The sequence below is a fragment of the Cibotium barometz genome, chromosome 53, assembly GCF_041138505.1.
Source record: "Cibotium barometz isolate CiBa-2024 chromosome 53, ASM4113850v1, whole genome shotgun sequence".
NCBI lineage: Eukaryota > Viridiplantae > Streptophyta > Polypodiopsida > Cyatheales > Cibotiaceae > Cibotium > Cibotium barometz.
The window spans coordinates 22,234,215-22,255,632 of NC_141098.1; the positions used below are offsets into that span (position 1 = coordinate 22,234,215).

Below are 21,418 nucleotides of genomic sequence, written 5' to 3' on the forward strand. Positions count from 1 at the left end.
TTAAATATGGATGAATTTGGACTTTCAGTGCTTGAGCTAGATGCAATCTTCTAGACCGTCATGTGGAAATCTCGTTGTTTTGACTGCCTCTACCTGAGTTTATTAAAAGTCCTCACATTTTATAATCCAAAGCTCTAAGGCTTGCTCATGTTTGAGCTAAGAAGCTAGGCAAAGTTTCCACACCTCAATGCTTTAGCTCATGGTTTGGCCTTCCGTAAACAAAGGTTGTGGGATCCTTGACTTGATCTCCTCGTTTGTGATGAGACACCTAGATCATAGAATAACATATTATTGTTCTGTCCAAAGAAGCAAGGGAGGTGGTTATGCTCATGGAGTGTATTTTCCCCAGTCCTATGCTATTTATTTATTTATTTGTGTTTTCCGGAAAAAAGATCCTTCTATTAGAACAGCCAAAATGGCTAGGTACAAACCATAGTAACAAAAAAACCTATTTCTAGCTTTCGAAACCTTGAAACTTTGAAATGGTTTTTAAAAACCTCGAAACCTCTCAAGTACGGCAGTTTCGCCCAAATTTCTCATGCCTCCCTCCTTCCCTTTTCCATCTTCTGCTACTTCTTTCACATCTACTCCTCCTCCATTCTCTTCTTCTCTCTTCTTCTTCCTTTCTCTTCTTCTCTCCACTTCTTCTCCCTTGCTCTTCTTCTCGTTTTCTCATCTTCTCCTCTCTTCTTTCCCCTTTTTCTTCCTTCAATGTCTTAAATCTTTCCCAATTTCTACCTTCTCTTCTTCAATTTATTAAGAGTCCTTGATTGAACTACTTGTGGCATCTAATCAAGAAAAAATGCCAAAATGCCTCACCAAAATAAGGATGATTCCTCGAGATGTGTGAGAAGAGACTATTTTTTCATCATTACACTATGTTTTTAGATGGCTACTATAAGTTCTTTAAGTATTTATACTCTATGAAATTATTGATTTTTCGAAACCTTGCAGTTTCTTAGGCGAGGGACCTTTCGAAACAAAACCCCAAAAACCTCGAAACGTTTCTTGTGACTATGGTACAAACCTGTCCCCAAATGGGAGATGAGAGTCAAGATGAACAGAAGGGGAGGATGCACTTCTCCTATGGTTGGCCGCTCTAGGAGGAGAAGGCTATCTCATACAATGGGGGGAGGGGGAAACAACCACACTGGTGGTCGATAATGCCAAGTGAGCTTGCCACCACCATCTGTAAGAAAGGGACCGTGCCGCTAGATCCTCAGAAAGGCTTCTTGGTGCTTCCTCATGCAGTTTGAGCCACCCTGAAGCTGCCCCCACTGACCTTGGAGGGTATGAATGATATTGAGCTAGATGCTCCAGATAGACTCCGTTGGTGGGGTGAGGGTGCCTTCGATGGCTTTGTTGCATCGCACTCTCCATATATGCCACATAGCTATATTGTTGCAAATCTCCCATCTTTGGCTAGAACCTGGAGTCCAGCGACTTGTAGGAGGAGCTGGAATTGTACTATAGAAATATGAAGGTGAGAAACCTGAAGGGCTAGTCCCCCAACTTCCTCCTCATATGGCATGATGATCGTGGCCTCTTTGGCCTAGCAACTGTGCCCCATGTAACAATATGGGTGGGGGCCTGATCCATAGTGAAAACGTGTAGGATCCTCTGCCAAACCTACTGAATCCCAAAGACAATGACGCTGAGACTCCTGAAGACGGCCACACCTTGAGTCTCTAATGTTGGGCTACCCCCATTGGCCAACAAAGTGCCAACTAAAATCTGAGAGAGTGTGGCGGGAGGCCCTGGGACTGCCAATGTGTTGTTGCTATTGGAGTGCCCTCCACCTTTGAGCAGTGTAAGCGAAGAAGGGGGTGCGAGGTTTCTCCTCACCGTCCTCTGGATCCTGCCATGTTCACTCTCCTAGGTCCCACTTGATACTGGTGAGAGGCCGGCCCTCCCAAATCCATCACCGCAAGAGTCTCTCTCTAGCCACCTTGGCCGGTGGAGGGTTGATGTGCCACTCATGTGCATGAAACCAATCACCCTCACCCTCTGCAAGGTGCATCCCCTGTGAAGTCCTCTAAGGGGGTCTTTGCTCTCTCCAGTCTGCCATGAAGTCCAATAGAGAAGGTGAGTAAGGCCCATGCCATGAACTGCCAAAGGTATATTGTGCCTAGTGGACACTCCTAGCCATTGCGGGGGAGGAGGGTTTGGCATTGTGGCTAGCCACTCCGGAGGGATTAAGGAGTCGATGTTGAGGCTAAGTCCGTCTCTACCTTGGATCCCAATAAGGCCTCTCTCTTAAGCCTCTGGGACAATTGTCTGAATGGAAGCCAATCTCCAAGTGACCTAGCGGGGGCCATGCTCAAAGCTCTCCATGATACGTGCGGGCAAGCTCCAAGCATGTGACCACTAGGCAGATGGACCATGGGATTCTAGATTAGAGGCTGTTGGAGCCGCTCCTCAAAGGCTACTAGAGCTGATTGCTGAAAGGCCGGCCTGAGATGATCCCAAGCACGCAAGAGACTGGCTGCAAATCTATCCTCAAATGTTGCGCTAAAGCCTTGTGCCCGCATCTATGGGAAAATCCATCTCGTGCTCTGAGGCCAAGGGCCTCCTAGCATTGGGGTGCGGGTGGAGATCCTAGCCAAGAGGAAGTCCTTCCAAGGTTCACTACCTGGAAGAAGACCTCAAACAATCAACTTGCCCAACAGGGCACAGCTCTGAATGAAGGGGTCGATGATGCCCAAGCCCCCTCTGTGTCGCGGTTGAATGATCACTCTTCAGGCCACCTTGGCTTGGGTAGGTATCTCGTCACTACCAGCCCACAAAAAGTTTCGGATCAAATGCTGAATATGACCAATACAAGTCTGGGAGAAAGACCAGCAGGAGGTGATGTACCACATGGTGGCGAGAAGAACTTGGTTCGCCACCTCAACGTGGCTAGATAAGGAAAGCCTGACAGAATACTAGTATAATAGCTTCTTCCGAATGCTCAGAAGAAGAGGGGCTAGCTTCTGCTTAGGGGAGATGCCAATGCCAACCTGGCATCCAAGATAACGAACTAGAGTGCCCCTCGAGACCCAGTGAAAAGCCTCAACTGGACGCCAAGTTAGGGTAGGCGATGAGCCAACCCAAAATCCACACGACTTGTGCCAGTTGATTTGTGCTCGGGATGCACGACATAAAATCTCAATCGCCTCGGCGAATCTCTGGAGGTTCCCCTTACCCCGACAGGTATGCTGCCGTATCACATCAGCGAACTCAGAATCAAGGAGCTCCTCTTGTGCTCAGATGGGAAGATGTAGACCCTGGAGTCTGGTCTCCTATGTGGAGAGAAAACTACTCATGGCCTTGACGACAAACAGGAAGAGATAAGGTGCTAGAGGGCACCCTTGTTGGATTGAGTGAGAAAGCGGAAATTTGTCACCTCTAGCTTCCTGAATAAGAACCTGGCTGTGTGAAGCCGAGTAAAGTCCCAATACACCTCGGACCCACTCCTTCGAGAAACCCATCATGCACATCGTTCCCTCTAGAAAGCCCCAATCTACTCCGCATAGGCTTTCTCAAAATAAAGAAGGAGAACAATCAGATCTGCTGACGCATCTTGGCCAATGTGGTCGCCTCCCAAAAGGTGAAGATGTCTGGAATACTTTGATCTTGAACAAAGCCCGTCTGTGTACCATGAATCAAGTTAGGGAGAAAGGGCTGCAGTCTTTGGTTGATGGCCTTGGCAAGAATTTTGTAGGCCATCCCCGGGAGGGTATGTGCAAGAAGGGGGGAAATTTGTTCCTGGAAACCGTAAATGCAGAAACCCTAATTGGATCACACTTTCTTCTTGTTGAAGTGCTGTAGCAACAGGTTGCACTGGTTTTATGCATGGGCTGCAGTGCGCTTTTGTAGCCATGGGCCATGCGCATGGACGAGACTTGCTGAAATGACTTAACAATGACTGATGCTTATATATTATCCTAGGAAAAACTGGTCGGCCAGCGTAGCTGCAATCGGCCAGATGCCTGGACCTGAAAATGGGCATTTAATTGCCTTTAATGACCTTTAATGTTGTCCAAATCGGCTGCCATGCAAGCTGTTGCTTGGCGCCTGCTGCATGGGACCGTCTGGTGCCTGCCGACATGGTCCCCTGCCCTCCTTTCATGATGATGATGATTATGTCGATGATGATATGCTGCTGCAGATGATGTTGATGATGATGCGATGAAGATGTACTGCTGTCCTAACTGCTTATTAACCAAGGACATAGTTGTCAGGTACGATACCGTACGGTTCGTACGATACGATACCGGACGGGAAAATATGGTACAATATATATATATTTTTAAAAATCATACGATAAAATACGGTGTTTTAAAAAAATACTTATAAACTTAGGTATTTCCAAGTCCAGATATGGAGTATTTTAGAAAGGAGGGAAGCATCATAGTATAGAGGAAGCTCAAACAGCCATAGATAAGCAAAAAAAAGACCATTAGCTCCCAAAAGAACTAAATTTTTTGGGAAAAAATTTATTAAATTTTTTGGGAAAAAATTTATTAAATTTTTTTTAAAAGAAAATTTTAAATTTTTTTTCCTGAAAAGATCCGTACGGTATTCTGTACGATAAGCCGTCTTACGCCGTACGGAAACAACCTTGATCAAGGAATACTGATGTTCATGCTCAGGATTAGCCATGGCACGAGCGTGCACGCGACATATCTTTAGATACACATTCCATGCCTTGTGTAGTACGAGAGGGGGACACACGTATTTTATTGTGTGGATCCTTGTGATTGTAGGCTACCTGGTGGATACCAAGGGACGATGATCAGAGGGATGGTTGATAGCATGACACCGAACCTCCAAATTTTTGCTAGCATGTTTGTCATGTTTATCACGGTTGTCAAGATTGACATGGGGAATCCTTCTTACACTTTTAGATTCAGGGATACTTCGCTTACTCTGGATAGTTTATCAATGATTTTACTAGTTATCAATCAGAAAAACATCTAGGAGAAAATTTCGTCACGGTTGTCACTTCAATCGCAATCTATGCTTGTCATAGCTGAGTGCCATTCGTAGTTGTTGTTATTTTCCTGTACGATCATTGATCTTTGCCTGTTTTGACACTACTGATTAGGGAACCTTGGTTTTTACAATCTGGTCCCTAACTTTGCTTACTCTGGATAGTTTATCAATGATTTTACTATTTACCAATTAGAAAAACATCCAGGAGAAAATTTCGTCAGGGTTGTCACTTCAATTGCAATCTACGCTTGTCATAGCTGAGTGCCATTCGTAGTTGATGTTATTTTCTTGTACGATCATTGATCTTGCCTGTTTTGACACTACTGATTAGGGAGCCTTGGTCTTTACAATCTGGTCCCTAGGTCTTATTTATTGTACAGAGGGATCATGGAGGAGATTGGGCACATTTCTGTTGTAGTGCATGGTACTCTTGGAGGTATTTTTTGAGCATCCATTGACAGAGGTTACGGCTTTATGCTGGGGTTTAGTGGGGTGGTAATTTTGTGGCTCACACGAGTCCAAGCCATGAGGAGCATGAGTCTTGACTACGATCAAGACCGATTCAGGTATGTGGTTTGATACACTGATGTGATTTCTCTATGGTCACATGAGATAGCTTTACAGTTATATTCATGTGGAGGATGGGTCTCTGTTCAATTACTTTTCCTTGAAGGTGTACTAGTTCTATTGGTATTTGTCTAGTTATTCTAAAGTTTGCAAGTTAAGGCTCAACAGAATAGATATCCTTCTCCGTGATCGAGGGGTCATGAATGAACCATGTGATGTGGTTGGTTAAACGAGTATACTAGGTGTCATACGGTAGACGAGGATGATGTCTTTGTGACATGGTGTCCCTTATCTTATTTCCAAGACCTTGTCTTAGTTTTTCTGGATGAGAGATGCAATAGCTTTGGTATGTGGAAAGAGGTTCTTTGATAGAACCTAGTTATCCAAGGATTTTGGATCTATTGGATGGGGCATGTACATTGGGGAGGGCAGATACAAAGGGTGGAAATGGGTGAATTTCCTCAATAGGATTGTGAACTTCGTTGTGCTGGGATTTACTCTCTTACGAGGAGCAGTGTGATTCTGTTCTACTATTTGGGATTTCCTAGGCTTCTTCTCAGGTTATTTGGGCAGTTTTCTATGGGTCCTTTGATTGGAAATGACGAGCTATTAGTGCTCTTCAAAGATTTTTGTGTAGGACTTATTGTGGTAGTAGTACTCAAAAGATTGGTTAGGCATTTATGGCTATGCTCGGTGCCAGTGAGTAGCTACGGGAACAATGTTATTTGGGGTATTTAAATTTGACATAGTTTGTCATTTTTTAGTGTTAAGCACATATGGTAATCCGAAGATTGGGGAGGTAGTTTGTCATTTTTTAGTGTTAAGCACATATGGTAATCCCAAGATTGGGGAGGTCTTAGGGAATGTTGTATTGGTAGATTGATGTGGGGGTCTAACCTTAAAGTGGCCGACATTCAGGTAGGAGTCTAGTTGTGTCAAGACACGGTCCAGGAAGGAATTGACCACTCTAACCTAGACTTCTGGGTCTAAAGGAGTTCTTATATGGAGTATATCTTGGTGGTATGGGACACTAGGATATGTTGCATATAGGATTTACGGATCCATCCATATTTCTGTTTGGGTGTTAGTTGACCGAAGGTGAGATGCATTGATTTTTGAATAAATTACAGAGAAGAGGGAAAAATGGATAGGGATTGGAGATGATTGAAGTGCTGTTTTGCGGATTGATTGCATCTATGTTTGGATCTAGGATTGGGGTGATGAATTCGTTATTGGTATGGTGAAGCTGATATGTTTTGTTTATTTTGAGTGGTGTTGGAAACCGGTTGGGTTACTAGTGGGTTTGAGCTGTGTGCATATATTTTGTAGAGATCCATACTCAGAGAGTGTATCATTGACGGTCTTTCAGTGGATCTCATGGATAGATTTATTCTTCTATGAAGGGTTAGTTTTTGTGCCAGATATAGCTAGCAATTTAAATATTTGGGGTCTGCAGACTGGTGAGTAATGGATTTGTAAAACGTATATGGGGCATATCCTGGTGGTATGGGATGCTAGGGTCTACTTCATGTGCGGTTTACAGGATTTTAGTGAGGTAGATGTTTTAACCTCTGATGTGATCTAGAACTCGTGATTGCTGGATGGTAACTGATGTTTTACTTGCCTTTGTTCATAAGGTATGAGCTCTATCCTCTAATGAGGCAAATATCTAGTGATTGGATTTGTTATCGAGGACTGAGTGGTAGTGTTGACTAGTGGGGTTATACTAGTTTGACCCAGTCCCAATAACATTGTGATGTTGTTTGGCATTTGGATTACCTTGACATAGTGGTTGGGCAGAACTTGAAGTTTCTATGTACTTCAGGCAATCATGATTGACTGGGTTGGGTTCCTGCTCATGATGATTGTTCTCGGTCTGTTAGGCAACAGAGAGGATATAGCATATTTTGGTGGAATGCTATTCGCATTTGGCACCAGGCGACCATATGATTTGGTCAATTTTCCTATGATGATGCTGAGCATAGGACTCCTGGCAACAACTAGGTTATGTTTAGTGTGGGTTTCGATAGCCTTGGTTTCCATGAGACTTTCGATGACAGATATTGACTTGATTGGAGGGTTTTTATCGACAGTGTAACACAGTCTCGATGTCTTATATCATTGGTGTTTTGTATTGATCACGGTCGTGATAGGAGCATTCTCTAAGGTTACTTATGATGAGAGTGCTGAGATACCTGAGATGATTATCGGATAGGGAAGTATTTGCTGATCATCCTTGGTCTGTTGGGCAAATAGGAGGGTGATCAGGTTTCGGAGGATATGCTTTATGCATACGTCTCCAGGTGACCATCTGATCGGGAGAGGTACATCCCTATGGTCGGTTTTGTCTATCTTGTACTAGCATTCAGATACTAATTACAGTCTAAGTATGCTAATGTATGGTTTTCAACCTGCATCTTCGGTAACAATGGTTTTCAACCTGCATCTTCGGTAACTATCGAATTTAAGGCTATTTGGATTGATACAACTAGAGGTTTCTGAGAGGATAGCTAGTCGGTGCATCGGATGCTATCAGGAGTGCTCAGGATATAGCAAGGTTATATTCTGATAGGAGGCATTCATTGAGAGAGTTACCCAGTGGAATGCTGGTTTGCTTGACAGTACACAAGAGTTATGAGACGTTACGACGGGAAAGGTTAGGAAGTTATTCCCTAGGTACAGGTATTATGTTGTAGCTTGCAGACAGTCATCTCGGTGATTTCAAGTTTTTGAGAGATTGCTGTGTTTCTCAAGAGCCTGAATCGGTTCTAGTTTGTCTTGTTTCCATGGTGACAGTTTGGAGGAATATTACCTTTAGTTGAACTGATTCCTGGATACCTAGCTATGTGGTTTCGTTAGACAAGTATGAACTTGATTTCGGAGGCAGATGTTTGAGGTGGGTGTGTTTCCCTTGCTTTATTTCCAAGAGAGGAAATGTCTTAAGAGGGGAAGTATGCTATGTACCCAATGCTAATCCTCAGGATTAGTGACCTAATCCGGTTAGGGTTAGGGGGGCCGGGATTAGGAAAAGTAAGCTGATATGGGTGGGTAAGGTGGATTATTAGTAAATCTATGATTACTGGCTATTTATGATTGGATGGTTAATTATAGCGGCGATTGTCACTTTATAAGTGACTTATGGGTGTATTATTATGTCTCTTGACTAGTGGTCTGTGATGGACCAAGATTACCCTTAGGAACACGATTGGATTCGATGGATCACGGACGGTCATGCCGAACTTTGAAGGCCTCAACAAGCAGCAGGTGTTAGTGGCATACCAGTGTTGACTGGCATGGTTTGTGGGATTGGAGCCTTTGTCTCCAGCTCAGGGGTGATTCCGGATGGAATGTATGGTTGGGAGGTGAGCTAGCTTGAACCCCTTCTATTCGGTACTAATCTGGTTGTTTGTGTTTAGGAAATCCTGGTGGATCTTACACATCGAGCAGCATTGATTGTACACAGTGCACACCCATCTCAGCTTTTGTAAGGTATACACGAGTGTCGCCAAACCAAGCTCTTCCTCAGAGTGCTTCACAACGCTTCTATCTGTCCATTATTACCTTGATTGTAGCATCATGCACGTTTTTCCCCAATACTTTTGATGGTTTGAAAGACCTTTTGAGTATTATACCATGCAGAAATAGTGAAGTTTGAGCTTGAAAATATGAATTGACTTTCATGAATCTAATATTATCTTTTTTGCCCCCTATTTTTTTTTTCTAGCATGGGCCTTTTAGACAATCCAGAAGGCATGCTTTGTGTTCTTGGAGCGGCCTTGCAAGCAGCTGATCGTAAAGCTATCTTATTTACAGCAGCTTATACGCCCTTGGATGCTGCTGTTTTGGCTGCTGCAGCGACTCAAGATGCAACCTCACCACCTAAAGTGGGTGCAAGCGAGTCAAGTGGGATTAGGGTGCAGACTAGTGAGCTTTATGATGGCCAATCAAATGACTTGAAGTCCTTGAGGAAAGGAGTGCGTGTGTTTGGTGACAGCTTGTTTTGCTTTTCTGGGTGCGTAGATCCAAAAATCATCTTTTTTGCAGGCATAGAGTTATGCTGTTCTTTTCCATTATTTTACAAGCAGTACTCGCCATAACTTGGTTTCTTCAACAGCTCTGTGCCATACCTCTGGTTGTTTCCAAAGTGCTCTTTGATTATCCACCATGGAGGCAGGTACAATCACGAGCAATCTTTATGGTATTGATTGTCGCACCAAGCTTGGCTTCTGATGTGTGATATCTTACATTTTGATCATATCTTGTAGTGGGACAACCGCAGCTGCTCTTCAATCTGGGATTCCTCAGGTTCCAGAAATGAATTTGTAATTATTTTATCAAATGTTTTCACCACTTTGACTATTACATGATGTTATTGATGTTTCTTGCATCTTACAGGTCATCTGCCCATTTATTCTTGATCAGTTTTACTGGGCAGAGCGGATGGCATGGATCGGGGTAGCTCCGGATCCATTGAAGAAACAACACCTGATACCTCCTGCAAACTGGGAAAAAGATGAAGCAGTGAGGAACCTTTTGCATGCAGTAAAGGAAGCCTCCAGTCCAAAATTGCAAGCATGTGCTGCTGCTCTTGGAGAGAGAATAAGGAAGGAGGTCAGCTTTGATAATATATAACAACTCCTAATGCGCCCCCCTCCCCCTTCGTCCCTCCCTCTGCCCCTTCTTTCCCTTCTCCTTCTCCTTGTTACTTTATCTGTTTCTCTTCATTTGATTCGTGGTTACGCTTTTCCCCTGCAGGATGGTGTAGAAAATGCTGTAGAAATTTTGTGCAGACAAATGTGCATCTAGTTGCAAAGTACGCCAGCACACCATGTCGCCAATGAAGCCCAGGTGAATTGCCATCAAGACGTGGTGTCCCATTTGCAACTTAAAGCCTACTAAGGAACTTCACATAGATTGGTTACACACAAGATGGGTGCCTTTCAAACCCCCTTTAGCCCCATCTAAATGCTTACCTGGATGGTTTAGCATTGCTATTCATTGCACAAAAGCAAAGAGAAAATGAGATCTTTGTCCATGTGGAGTTATAAATTGCAACATATTTCCATCCATTTCCTCCCCAATCCGTCCCCCTTTTGAATGTAAGAAGTGGGTGCATGTGTATTTTCCGGTAGAATACATGATCCTCGTACATTGCAACTGCAGGTTGCTAATCAAAGCGATTAGAAGCTGGCCCCTTGCTATTCAAGGACAGCCCCTGAGTGAAATGCTGAGGATTTTAATGAGCCAATCAAGTTCTCAGGAGGCACACACCTCATCTTCTTCATAGTAGTACCTTGGTGGGTTCTCCTCTAGTGCTTTCCAAAGAAAAATTATGAATAAAAGCAAGCATGAAGTTTCACCACCAGTGGCTGTGTCGGTTGTTTAAGGGAGTGTGTTGTTTCAACCCAACAAGTGTGAATCCATGTCTGATGAAGAAAGAAAATGTAAAGTTGAAACCCAGAATGAAACAAATTGTATGGGTTTATGAATGTATAATAGAAAAGAAAAAATGTAGTGAATAAAACACTCAGTTTATAAGAAGAGAATAAAAAAAGATGAGCGAAAATAGAAAGTCTCAACCATTGAATAATGATAAATATTTATTATAGCAGATATGAGTAATAGTGTATGACAGTATGTAATCTTATTGCCTTGTAATTGGAGATAGAGAGAGAGAGAGAGACAACAGTCTATGAGACACCGGTAACCTATCAATATACTTTAAATGTGGAGAGTTACCTGCCCCTCTAGCATGCCTTAATGGCATGTGGTTTGTCCATTCTCTCGCTAAAAATAAATAAAAAATATCCCTCACAATACAAAAAAAAAAAGTGCAGACTGATATCATGAAGATATAAAACCACAAACTAAGAACTAGACAATAGTAGTCACAAATGAAGGCAAAACTTTACTAGAGCGCACACACAAGGGTTGTCCTAGTGCATTTTATCATGCCCCTCATCCATTAGCATCTCATCAAGAATGTGGATAGCAACACCTCTATTTGTTTTAACCATGTTGCCTCTAGTTATGAGCTTATTGATAAAACTATTGAAGGCCATGAGGGTTTAGCACACGGGTTCTACCGTAAACTCCCTCTCATTGATAGCAACACATCTCTTGAATTAGTTACTTTACATAAAAAAAAACTAGTCTTCAAGGTTCGACAGTGAAGCAATGGAAGTTTCTTCATCGTGCTCACACCTTTTACAGGTATGCTCATTCACTTGACATAAGTTTAAACTCCTCGAACGTGCTGTCATATCAAACCCTAAGTCATTGATAGGCGTCTTGGTCACATCTCTATAGGAAGGGTTCTTTAGGTTCACCTTGATGGTACTATGTGCTTGGTGGAGGTAGATGAGTAGCATTTTGACTTGGCCATGTTAACTTTCTCGTTAAAAAATTGGATATAAATACATTTTTTGAATATAACAACATAGCATATAGTTATGAGCTTTTGGAGTAAATTCCTTCAAGTCAAGGATAGGTTGTGAAGCAATGGCATGTAGCTTTTAAATATTGGTTACATGTCTTTGCCTCTTGGTGGGAGAGTGCTTGGTTTTAGGCTTGTGGCATGTGGTGGCTTTTACTTGGATGACATCTTCTATGTATACTCTTGTACACTTGAATGTGGGTATGGGGTTTTTGTCAAGGAGGGCTCTAAGAGGTGTGCATTAAAGATATTTTGAGATAGCTTAGGTTTATTGCGTCGCTCCAAGTCGATAACCTCGCAACCTTGCTTCTTATTATCTTGAAAACTTTGAAGTGCTTGAGGAGTTCTTTGTAGAAATCATTAAATTGTGTGGTTGTTTCACCTCAAGAAGCAACATGCCTTTAGTAAATTATGAGTGCTCGAAAATATTGTTGAAATAATCAATTTATCTGTCTTAGATCTGATAGTAGAAAAGGCATTAAAAGAGTAGTGCTCACATAAAACTTGAGGCAGGGATTTGATATTTACGCGATCACGTAAAATTTTACATTATTAACAAACGTTAATAACATGTTAACAACGTGATAACAACACTAACAGGGTATATTAACGACAAACATTTTGTCTATAGCACATTGTCCAACATCACAAATTCAATGAGTCAAGTACCTTGATTGGTGTGTATATGGTCCAATAGTAACAACCAAAGTGTAATGGGTGAGCCTAGTGCAAGATTTCAAGCGGTGAAAAATCAATAATGTTGATATTAATGTGAATTAACTTCAATAACGGATTTGGAGAACGTTATTAATAACAAATGTTAATAACATGTGAACGTTTATGTGATCATGTCAGTGAAATCCTTGACTTCAGGTCAATTCTTCAAAGGCTCTCTTGCATTGGGAATAAAAAATGTTACCTTCTTGGATTGAAACTTGGCTTTACTTATAGGCAAAGATCCCCTTGTCTTTTCTAGTGGACAAGGAAAAAAATGGCCTTCTAGGCACTCTTTATGATTGACAAAGTTGAAGTGTAGTAGGGATGGTTGCTCGGTATACAAAAGTGGTGGTTCTCCTTGGACAATATGTTCGGAGTCCTCAATACTCATGATATAATGTCAAGAATATTGTAAACATTATTTACATTACTTCTAAGAAGCTGTTACATATCCATCATTGTAGTGTGCACACCGAGTAGTGATCACAGTGAGTAGGACCACACACATGACAGAAAAACCAATGACTACAACACTCAATGAACATGATTAGATCAAACAGGATGTCCCAAGGATGAGTTGAGGGGAAATTTTAAATGATTCCTACAAGGCGGTGGAATTAGTGGCATCTCCTACCTCTGGTAGATGCCCATTGGGAATGGCAATGCGGTGCCTTCAACGCTAGTATGTGCACCTCTCATGTATCGTTGATGGTGTGCTTTTATTCCTGGATGGTCTACTGAATGCTCCAAGATGGGCCAGTGAAACGGTCCACCGAATGCTCTAGGATCATTTAGCAAAAATATGCACAGAATGCCCTAGAAGAATGGTCCATGCAATGTAGATTTCTTTACCATTTTCCCTATCATAGCCCCTTCTTCAATCCCACTTTCCTACCTAGCACATCCTCATGTGTTACCCTCTTCCTCTCTTAAGGAAGCTCTCCCTTCTCCACTCCCTTCCCATACTCAAGCTTCACTTCACCTAAGTATGAGATTTGATAGCAAAGCTTACTGCTTTGCTTAAGAGAACCCTATGCAAGATTCCCATTTCATGTCCTAAATCTCAAGTAAATCGATGAACTCATGCATAAATTAATACGACAAAATCTCATGTAAGAGCTAGAACACTCACAAGTACACGTACAAGAATTGTTGTGTTGCTTACCTAAGTTTGAGAACCAATTCTACTTGATTTTGCTCTCCTTCTTTCTCCATTAAGGGCCGTGCCTCCTTGTGCCTACACCTTCTCGAAGCAATAGAAGAGAAAATAGAATGGACATTTCTCCGCCATTAGACACTCACAACCTCTTCTTCAATCCCACTTTCCTACCTAGCACATCTTTATGTGTTACCCTCTTCCTTGTGCCTACTTGTGCCTACACCTTCTCGAAGCAATAGAAGAGAAAATACAATGGACATTTCTCCGCCATTAGACACTCACAACCCCTTCTTCAATCCCACTTTCCTACCTAGCACATCTTTATGTGTTACCCTCTTCCTCTCTCAAGGAATATTTCCCTTCTCCACTCCCTTCCCATACTCAAGCTTCACTTCACCTAAGTATGAGATTAAAGCCCAAATCTTGCTCCTTCACCTAAGAGAACACTTTGCAAGGTTCCCACACTCACGTCATAAATCTCAAGTAAATCCACAAGCTCATCCATAAATTAGTACGACCAAAGCTCATATAAGAGCTAGAACACTCACAAGATTCATGGAACAAAAAATATCAAGAGATAAGTATCACAAATATGAGTGATGAGAAGCATACACAAGATGGAAAGAGGGCAAGATAGAAGGGAGCTCCTAAAGTGAAAAATGGGACATATTCATGTTCATAGATTAAGTTATGGTCGTTTCATACTTGCAACCCACTTATTACCTAGTCTTTAGTTCATCAAATATAGGCCTAGGCACAGTTTTTTTTGGACATAACCTTGTGATGTGATGGATGTCTAATATTACAAATACCCATTTCAATGAAGCTTCAAGGTTCTCCCCAACCAGGTTCCAATATTTTTTCGTTAAGGGCGCTGCCACGCGTGGCAAAGGATTCGTGAAAGCGTGACGTGTTAGAGCACGTAAGAGCGGCCACACGAGTTACATTAATCAATTCGATTTGGCGGCTATGAGAATCCACCAGTTGACCGGCACGTGTCCCATGCATGAAGTGCTGAAGCGATCGTTCCGGAAAAGGCATGCATGGCATGCATACATCCTCCAGGCGATATTCACCTCGATAATTCACTCTAAGTAAAAATCTTATAGTAAAAGATTCCTAAGATGAGCGGTTTTAAAAAAAGAACCATCATGTGTTTCACTTACCTAAGGGTTCAAGATTTGTGAGACTCTAATTCACTCTCACTCAAAATTTTAAAGCTATTTCACAAATTACAAAAATTGCTGACCTGTTCACAGGTTAAGACGTTGAGTTGCATCTGTGCGCTCATTTCGCATTCATTCGCGCTCGAATGGCGGAGTTAGCGAACTGAGTTTCCATGAAGGTGAAGTCCTTCTCCCTCGAGAACAGGGTAACAGCGTGCCCACGTGATGGAAGGGAGGGTGTTGGAAGGTTGGCGATTTCGAGCTTGTGATCTATGGCTAGAATGTGCCTTGGATTATCCCATAAGTGGAAGCATGGGAAGTGATGCCATAGGTACATCGATGAAAGAATGATTGGAAATTAGAATTCAACCGGATATTTTGGAGGATTATGATCAGTGATACTATGGTTTCATTAAAAGATTGTTTTAAAAACAACTGAATCCGTGAAATAGGCAATTTCATATTGGGTGTTGAGATGAGGAAAATAACTATGAAAAAGACATGCTCTTATGCATGCCAAAAAGTAACAATATGCTTTTTTTAAAGAGCTTGAAAGCATAGATCTCTATGCATGCATATCTCTAAACACAAGCTCTATACACAAAGCTCTATGCATAATATATAGAGATCTTATGCATAAACTCTTATTCGTACTTAGAACTCTAATCTTTATGACATAAGAGCAAAGAACTCTATGCATGAAGCATCTATGTATAAGAGCATAGAGACGGAATAAGAAGAAGAAAAGAACTTATTACACTAGAGGTGCCATGCAAACAAGGATTAGAAACTTATCTTACACTTGGTTGTTTTGAACTCTTACCATAGAGTGTAATTATTTTGAACTTTTGCCATAGAGTGTAGTCCTCCCGTCATTAAAATCTCATCCCTCCATATCTACTTACAAACCTTCTACTCCCTCCATGAGTTTATGGAAGGACTAGAAAGTGTGAAATTGAATTTGGAGATGGGCTATTATAAGAAGAAGCATGAACCCTTACCCAGTAAAAAGATGAAAACTTGCAAAAATATAAAACAACTATACACTAACATGTTTAGTCAAACCTTATTAAAATGATACTTGTGGGAGCATGCTATAGCTCTATGCATGCCAAATAAGAAAACCATAATTTAGACTCTATGCATATAGTCTTATAAGAGTCTTTGCATAGTGCTCTTATGCATGGCAAAGCTAATAGGATGTTGGCATTAGGAGAATTCTCTCACCACTCACCTTTGAAATTAGGTTTGAATGACATCTGCAAATAAATCAACCATGGCAAAAGCATATAAAAGCGTGAAGAAATAACACAAGACAAAGCATTGGATGAGGCACTCCACTTAGCACCACATGTAAGTATTTTTTATATTTCTTCCAAAATAGCTCAACATGCAAAACTAGCTTTTCTTACAAAAATGGGCTTGTCTTTAAAAAAAAAAAAAACTAAGGTTACAACCATAAATGATTTCACTCACTGTAGATGGCTCTAGCTAGGTCCTCCACACTTGGTCCTTGTCGCCGCCATGCTCTTCGAGCTCTTTGATGTCACCGACAACTGTCACTTGGCTTCCTCAACCATCGGTGCTCTCTGAGTTCTCTCCGACCTCACCGATTGTCTCATCCCTAGTTCTTTTGAGCTCTCCATCCTCTCCGGTCGTGCCACCATCACCACTGACTAGTGCTCTCTGAGCTCTTTGTCCTCTCCAGCTGTGTTTGTTTGTTCATCATCACCCATGCTATCTGAGCTCTCCGTCCTCTTTGGTCACCATCACACTGCCGGTGCTCTCCAAGCTCTCAGTCCTCTCCGACCATCATCACTAGTGAGAAAAGATCTCTCTTGACTGCTCTTATCTCCCCCTCCCTTTCTCATGGTGAGGGTAGATCCCCTTCCCTGATGGATTGTGGATTGGAAGATCTTTCATACAATAGAAGATATCATGAGACAAGTGTGGATATCTAGGTGTAATAGATATCAAAGATCTTTCTTGTAATAGATATCATGATGACAAGGTGTGGATATTGAGCTATAGTGTTACGAGGAGGTTGTAATCTTTAAAGTTCTTAGTATGTATATTGTAAGGGAGGAATCCACCCCTAGAGAATGGATTAGGAAGATAGGATGTGTATCATAGAAGCTCATGAGACGAATGAATATGTTGTTAGCTAGCCTCTTATCTTTGTTTTGACTGTGAGCACCTTGGCTGCCCTCAGCCATGTTTGCCAAAGTGCTATCCATATTCTCACCCACGGTGCTAGGCAAGCCCCTGGCCCCCTTCTTGCTCAACCTCTTTGCTGAATTCATGGTCTTCATCACATATGATGGATCTACTGCTTTCATCCCACACTCCTTAGCTTTTTGCAGAGTGATCAAATTTTGGGCTGCCCCACTATCCACCATAGCCCTTCCCCATTGACTATGGCTGAAATGTACATCAATCTATTGGGGTTCCCTTAAACCCCTTCTTTAATTGCATTCAGCCGACTGAACGACACCCAAGCTCTGTACACCGGAGCTTGGATTTTTTGTTAGTTGCTGCATCCCAGGCATGGACTATTTAAGAGGGCAATCCCTAGCCAAATGGTTACCACTATAGATAAAGCAATCCACTTCTTTACCCTTGGCTATGGACTTAGCGCACCATATTTAGAACTTTCAGCTTTACTTCTCAAAGCCCCCTTCTTGGAAGTGTTGGTTGCATCTCCTGCTACACCCTTTGGAACATACATAGTGCTGCCACGTTTAAAGTCCTTTTTCTTATTTTTAAAACCACCTTTGACCTGAAGGGTTAAAGCAAGTAAGGGTGTCTAAAAAAGTACTCCTTTTGAGACCAAGGAAAAATTGGTACTAGTATTGTACTAGTATTGTACTTATTGAGTACTTTGATTCTTTTGCATGTCAAACTAGAGTACTTTTTAGGTTTGGCTATGTTGGATGCAATGTTTTGTGAAAGGAAATTCTTAAAGCAAAATTTTCACATATGATATTAGTACTCTTGAATTTTTGTACTATTTTGGCCAATAGTGTGTACACCCTTTCACCCTTGAATCCCACTTTAGAATCACTCTTGGATGCAATCGGACATAATATGCCCCCTTCTTCCCTTGGGAGATGAAGATCCACCTTGACAACACGGCTCTCATAAGCTTGGGCTAAGTTGGTCACATTAACTTGACTGATTGGTAACCACCTATTGTTGCTAAGCTATGAGAGTCAAGTTCGGGTGAGGTGTGTGGAGCCCAAGCAGAGACGCCCATAATTTGAGATGTGGTAGATGGTAGGTGATTGAGGGAGCCTATGTTGACATTATCACTTAAGAATGAAGTTCGGGTGAGGTGTGTGGAGCCCAAGCAGAGATGCCCATAATTTGAGATGTGGTAGATGGTAGGTGATTGAGGGAGCCTATGTTGACATTATCACTTAAGAATGAAGCCTCTGCTTGGGCTCCACACACCTAAGCTTATGAGAGTCAAGGTGGTCTGCTGCCTCATAAGCTCGGGTTAAGTTGGTCACATTATGGCACCACAATTCATTTTGAGCCTACTCCCGAAGCCTGTGAGTAAAGTGGAAGAACTTGTCCTCATCTGACATGGTTTTGATTTGCAGCATCAATGCTTGGAAAGCCTTTATGTATTCCTGAATACTTGTTGTATACTTTAGGCTATCCAGATCTTGCTTGGCTTTCCATTCCAAATTTAAATGTAGAAACTGCTTCTATACAGCCTTCTTCATCTCCTCCATGTTGAGACGATGAAGACATTCCTATTGTTGGACACATCGTCCAAGTAGTTTCTCCACCAAAGCTTTGCATCTTTGGCAAGAAAGGTAGATGCAAGAAAGATCCTCTTGGCTTCCAATGTGAGCTTGGCACACTTCAAAAATTGCTCACAGTCATACAGGAAATTCTCTAGCACCTTGGCTTCACTGGATACTTCATAGGACTCCGATTCCTTTGACTTAATCTTGCTAACTGATCCACTAGCCTTGGCTTCCAGAATTATGCCATCCTAATCTTTGCATCCACCAACTGTCTACTCAAAGTGGCCATATCTAATGAAATTTGATTATATCCATTGTCTAGGCAATCTACTTCATTCTTGAAATTAGGTACACCCTGCTCTAGAGTGCTGAACCTCCTTTCTAAGTCTCTAACTTTCAACATGGTAGAGAGCGGTAACTTAGTGATTTGTTGGTTTCAGTGTTCTTTGATACCATTGTCATGAGGGTCTCACACTCTCACTTTTTCTTGTGAAGCTACCTGTGCTAAACCAACTCCATCCCAATAAACCATCAATCTACTAGTCCATCCACCTAGTACTATAACATCACCAAGCTACTAAGCATAAGACATCTAAGACATGACAAAAATACCACATCACGACATGCTTTGCTTTCATGTTCATCACATATCACATCATCATGCTAAATGGTTAACACAACATAATGAGCCAAAACTCCTTAAAAAGTACACGCCTAATCACACTATATTAATCACCCAGAGGCCACAACCTCTTGTATGTTCATTTCTCCATAGATAGCTTTACATCAAGAGACTTTCTTATACAATTATCAATAAGCCCAATGCTATGAAGCCGTATCCCTTGTGGTACCATCATGCGGGTGTGGACCCGCTATGTAAGACTCTCTAGTGCTTCCACGGAACCATGCAAGTGTGGACATGTGTTGTCTACTTCTCCATGCATTAAAGGATACCATGTAGGAGTGGACTTGCTTTGTATGTCACCTCTACAAAGGGACTTTGCTCTACACACCATCATCATTATCACCATCACCACCATCATCACCACTAGCACTACAATGGCACCACTACCGCCATCATCACCACTAGCACTATAAAGACCATCGATATTAGTAGGCACTACTTAAGATCCTTGGTGCCTTTTCCATTTCCATCATCAAGTTAGTCTTCCCGAGTCTTTGTGCTTGTCATTTGCTACCTTACCCTTGCATACATGACAATTAGCATCATACCCTCTTTGAATTTATGCTTGATTAATGAAATCTGCATTATTCATGTCCATCTCTTTGAGTTTATGGCATATATTGAGGTACAATGAGATAAGGGGAAATACGACTCACCCAAAAAAGCTAAGTCTCTTAACCTTCATTCTCATAGCTGTGAAAATGTAGGCTTCATTCTTAAGTGATAATGTCAACATAGGCTCCCTCAATCACCTACCATCTACCACATCTCAAATTATGGGCATCTCTGCTTGGGCTCCAGACACGTCACCCGAATGTGCTTCTAGTGCGAAGAAGTCCCGTGGTTAAAACATATCAATTGCGGAACCGATATGAGCTTCCTTTTAAGTGGATTGGGGGAATGGGGATTATGGTTACCGGGGAGGCGATGGTTGTGGGTGGGCTTGTGCTAGAGGCATGTGGATGGTTAAAGGTTTCTCCATGGTTGTCCGGGGTGAGGAAATAAATGGGTTTTGGGTTTCAAGATGTCTCCTCTCTTTGGGGAAGGATGGGGTTTGGGGGTATTGAAGAGACACATCAATGTACCTTGCTTACTAGGTTCTTTCATGAGCTTGGGAGTTTATTGGTAAACTTTAAAGGCTTATCGGTTGGCTAGAAAGTAGCATGGTAGCTTGTCTTCTTGTCTTCTTGGCAATGGATGTTTGGGGCCGGTTTCTTAGGGGTTGCGGGCGGTTATGCCTGTGGGGGGAGGGAGTTGCTATCAGTGGTGAGGGTTGGTTGCTCTCTCTCTCTCTCCGGCTTGGCAGCGGCGGGTGATGCTCTCCCGCTCTCTGGCTCTGGATCGGCAACGTGCATAACCTTCTCAGATGGGCAGAAACGTGCAGTAGCTAGCTCTCCTCCCTCTATGGTTTGGCAGCAGCCATGCGACAATGAATCGTCTCTCATGGTAGCAAGGCGGAGCTTTCTCTTCCTTCCTTCATAATAACTGTATCATCCTCAAATGAAATGAGGGTCATCATCGAATAGCCCATGTGCATAATCGGCCATGGCTACATCTACATCAAAGAACACATCATCAGCAAAGAACACATACATCATCATCATCCTCAATTATGTGAAGGATAACATTAAGTAGCCCATGTGCATCATTGGCCATGGCTACATAAAACATAATTACATCCTTAGTAAGGCGAGGGAGATAGTAGCTTCCAACATAGTTCTTTGGAATTAATACTTGGAAGAGACGTGCATATGACAACAAAGAGAAACATTGGTGGGCAGACGGGTGCATCGCATGGGTGCGTCCAGAGGAGGCAAAAACATCACAGAGGACGACACTGAGGATGGCGTGGCTCGTCAAGGGCTGAGCGCAGAGAGCAGCACGAGGGGTGGTAGCACATAGAGGTGAAGCATGCTGGCGGCTCCCTCGGCCACGTGGCGTGCATGGCCACAT

The 21,418-nt window shown here is 42.3% G+C and overlaps 1 protein-coding gene across 2 annotated transcripts in view; it reads left to right on the plus strand.

Moving 5' to 3' along the window:
• LOC147608410 (UDP-Glycosyltransferase superfamily protein) overlaps positions 1–10,909 on the plus strand; it is a 93,382-nt gene extending 82,473 nt beyond the window's left edge. Inside the window, exons 11-16 of one of the 2 annotated variants that reach the window (XM_086789530.1) lie at positions 9,269–9,556; positions 9,659–9,718; positions 9,810–9,849; positions 9,940–10,155; positions 10,300–10,392; positions 10,708–10,909. In XM_086789530.1, the coding sequence (XP_086645656.1) occupies positions 9,269–9,556; positions 9,659–9,718; positions 9,810–9,849; positions 9,940–10,155; positions 10,300–10,350 (655 nt within the window). In that variant the 3' untranslated portion in view covers positions 10,351–10,392; positions 10,708–10,909. Of the gene's footprint in view, positions 1–9,268; positions 9,557–9,658; positions 9,719–9,809; positions 9,850–9,939; positions 10,156–10,299 lie in introns of both variants that reach the window. The other variant, XM_086789529.1, reaches the window with a different exon arrangement.
• Positions 10,910–21,418: the final 10,509 nt, after the last annotated feature.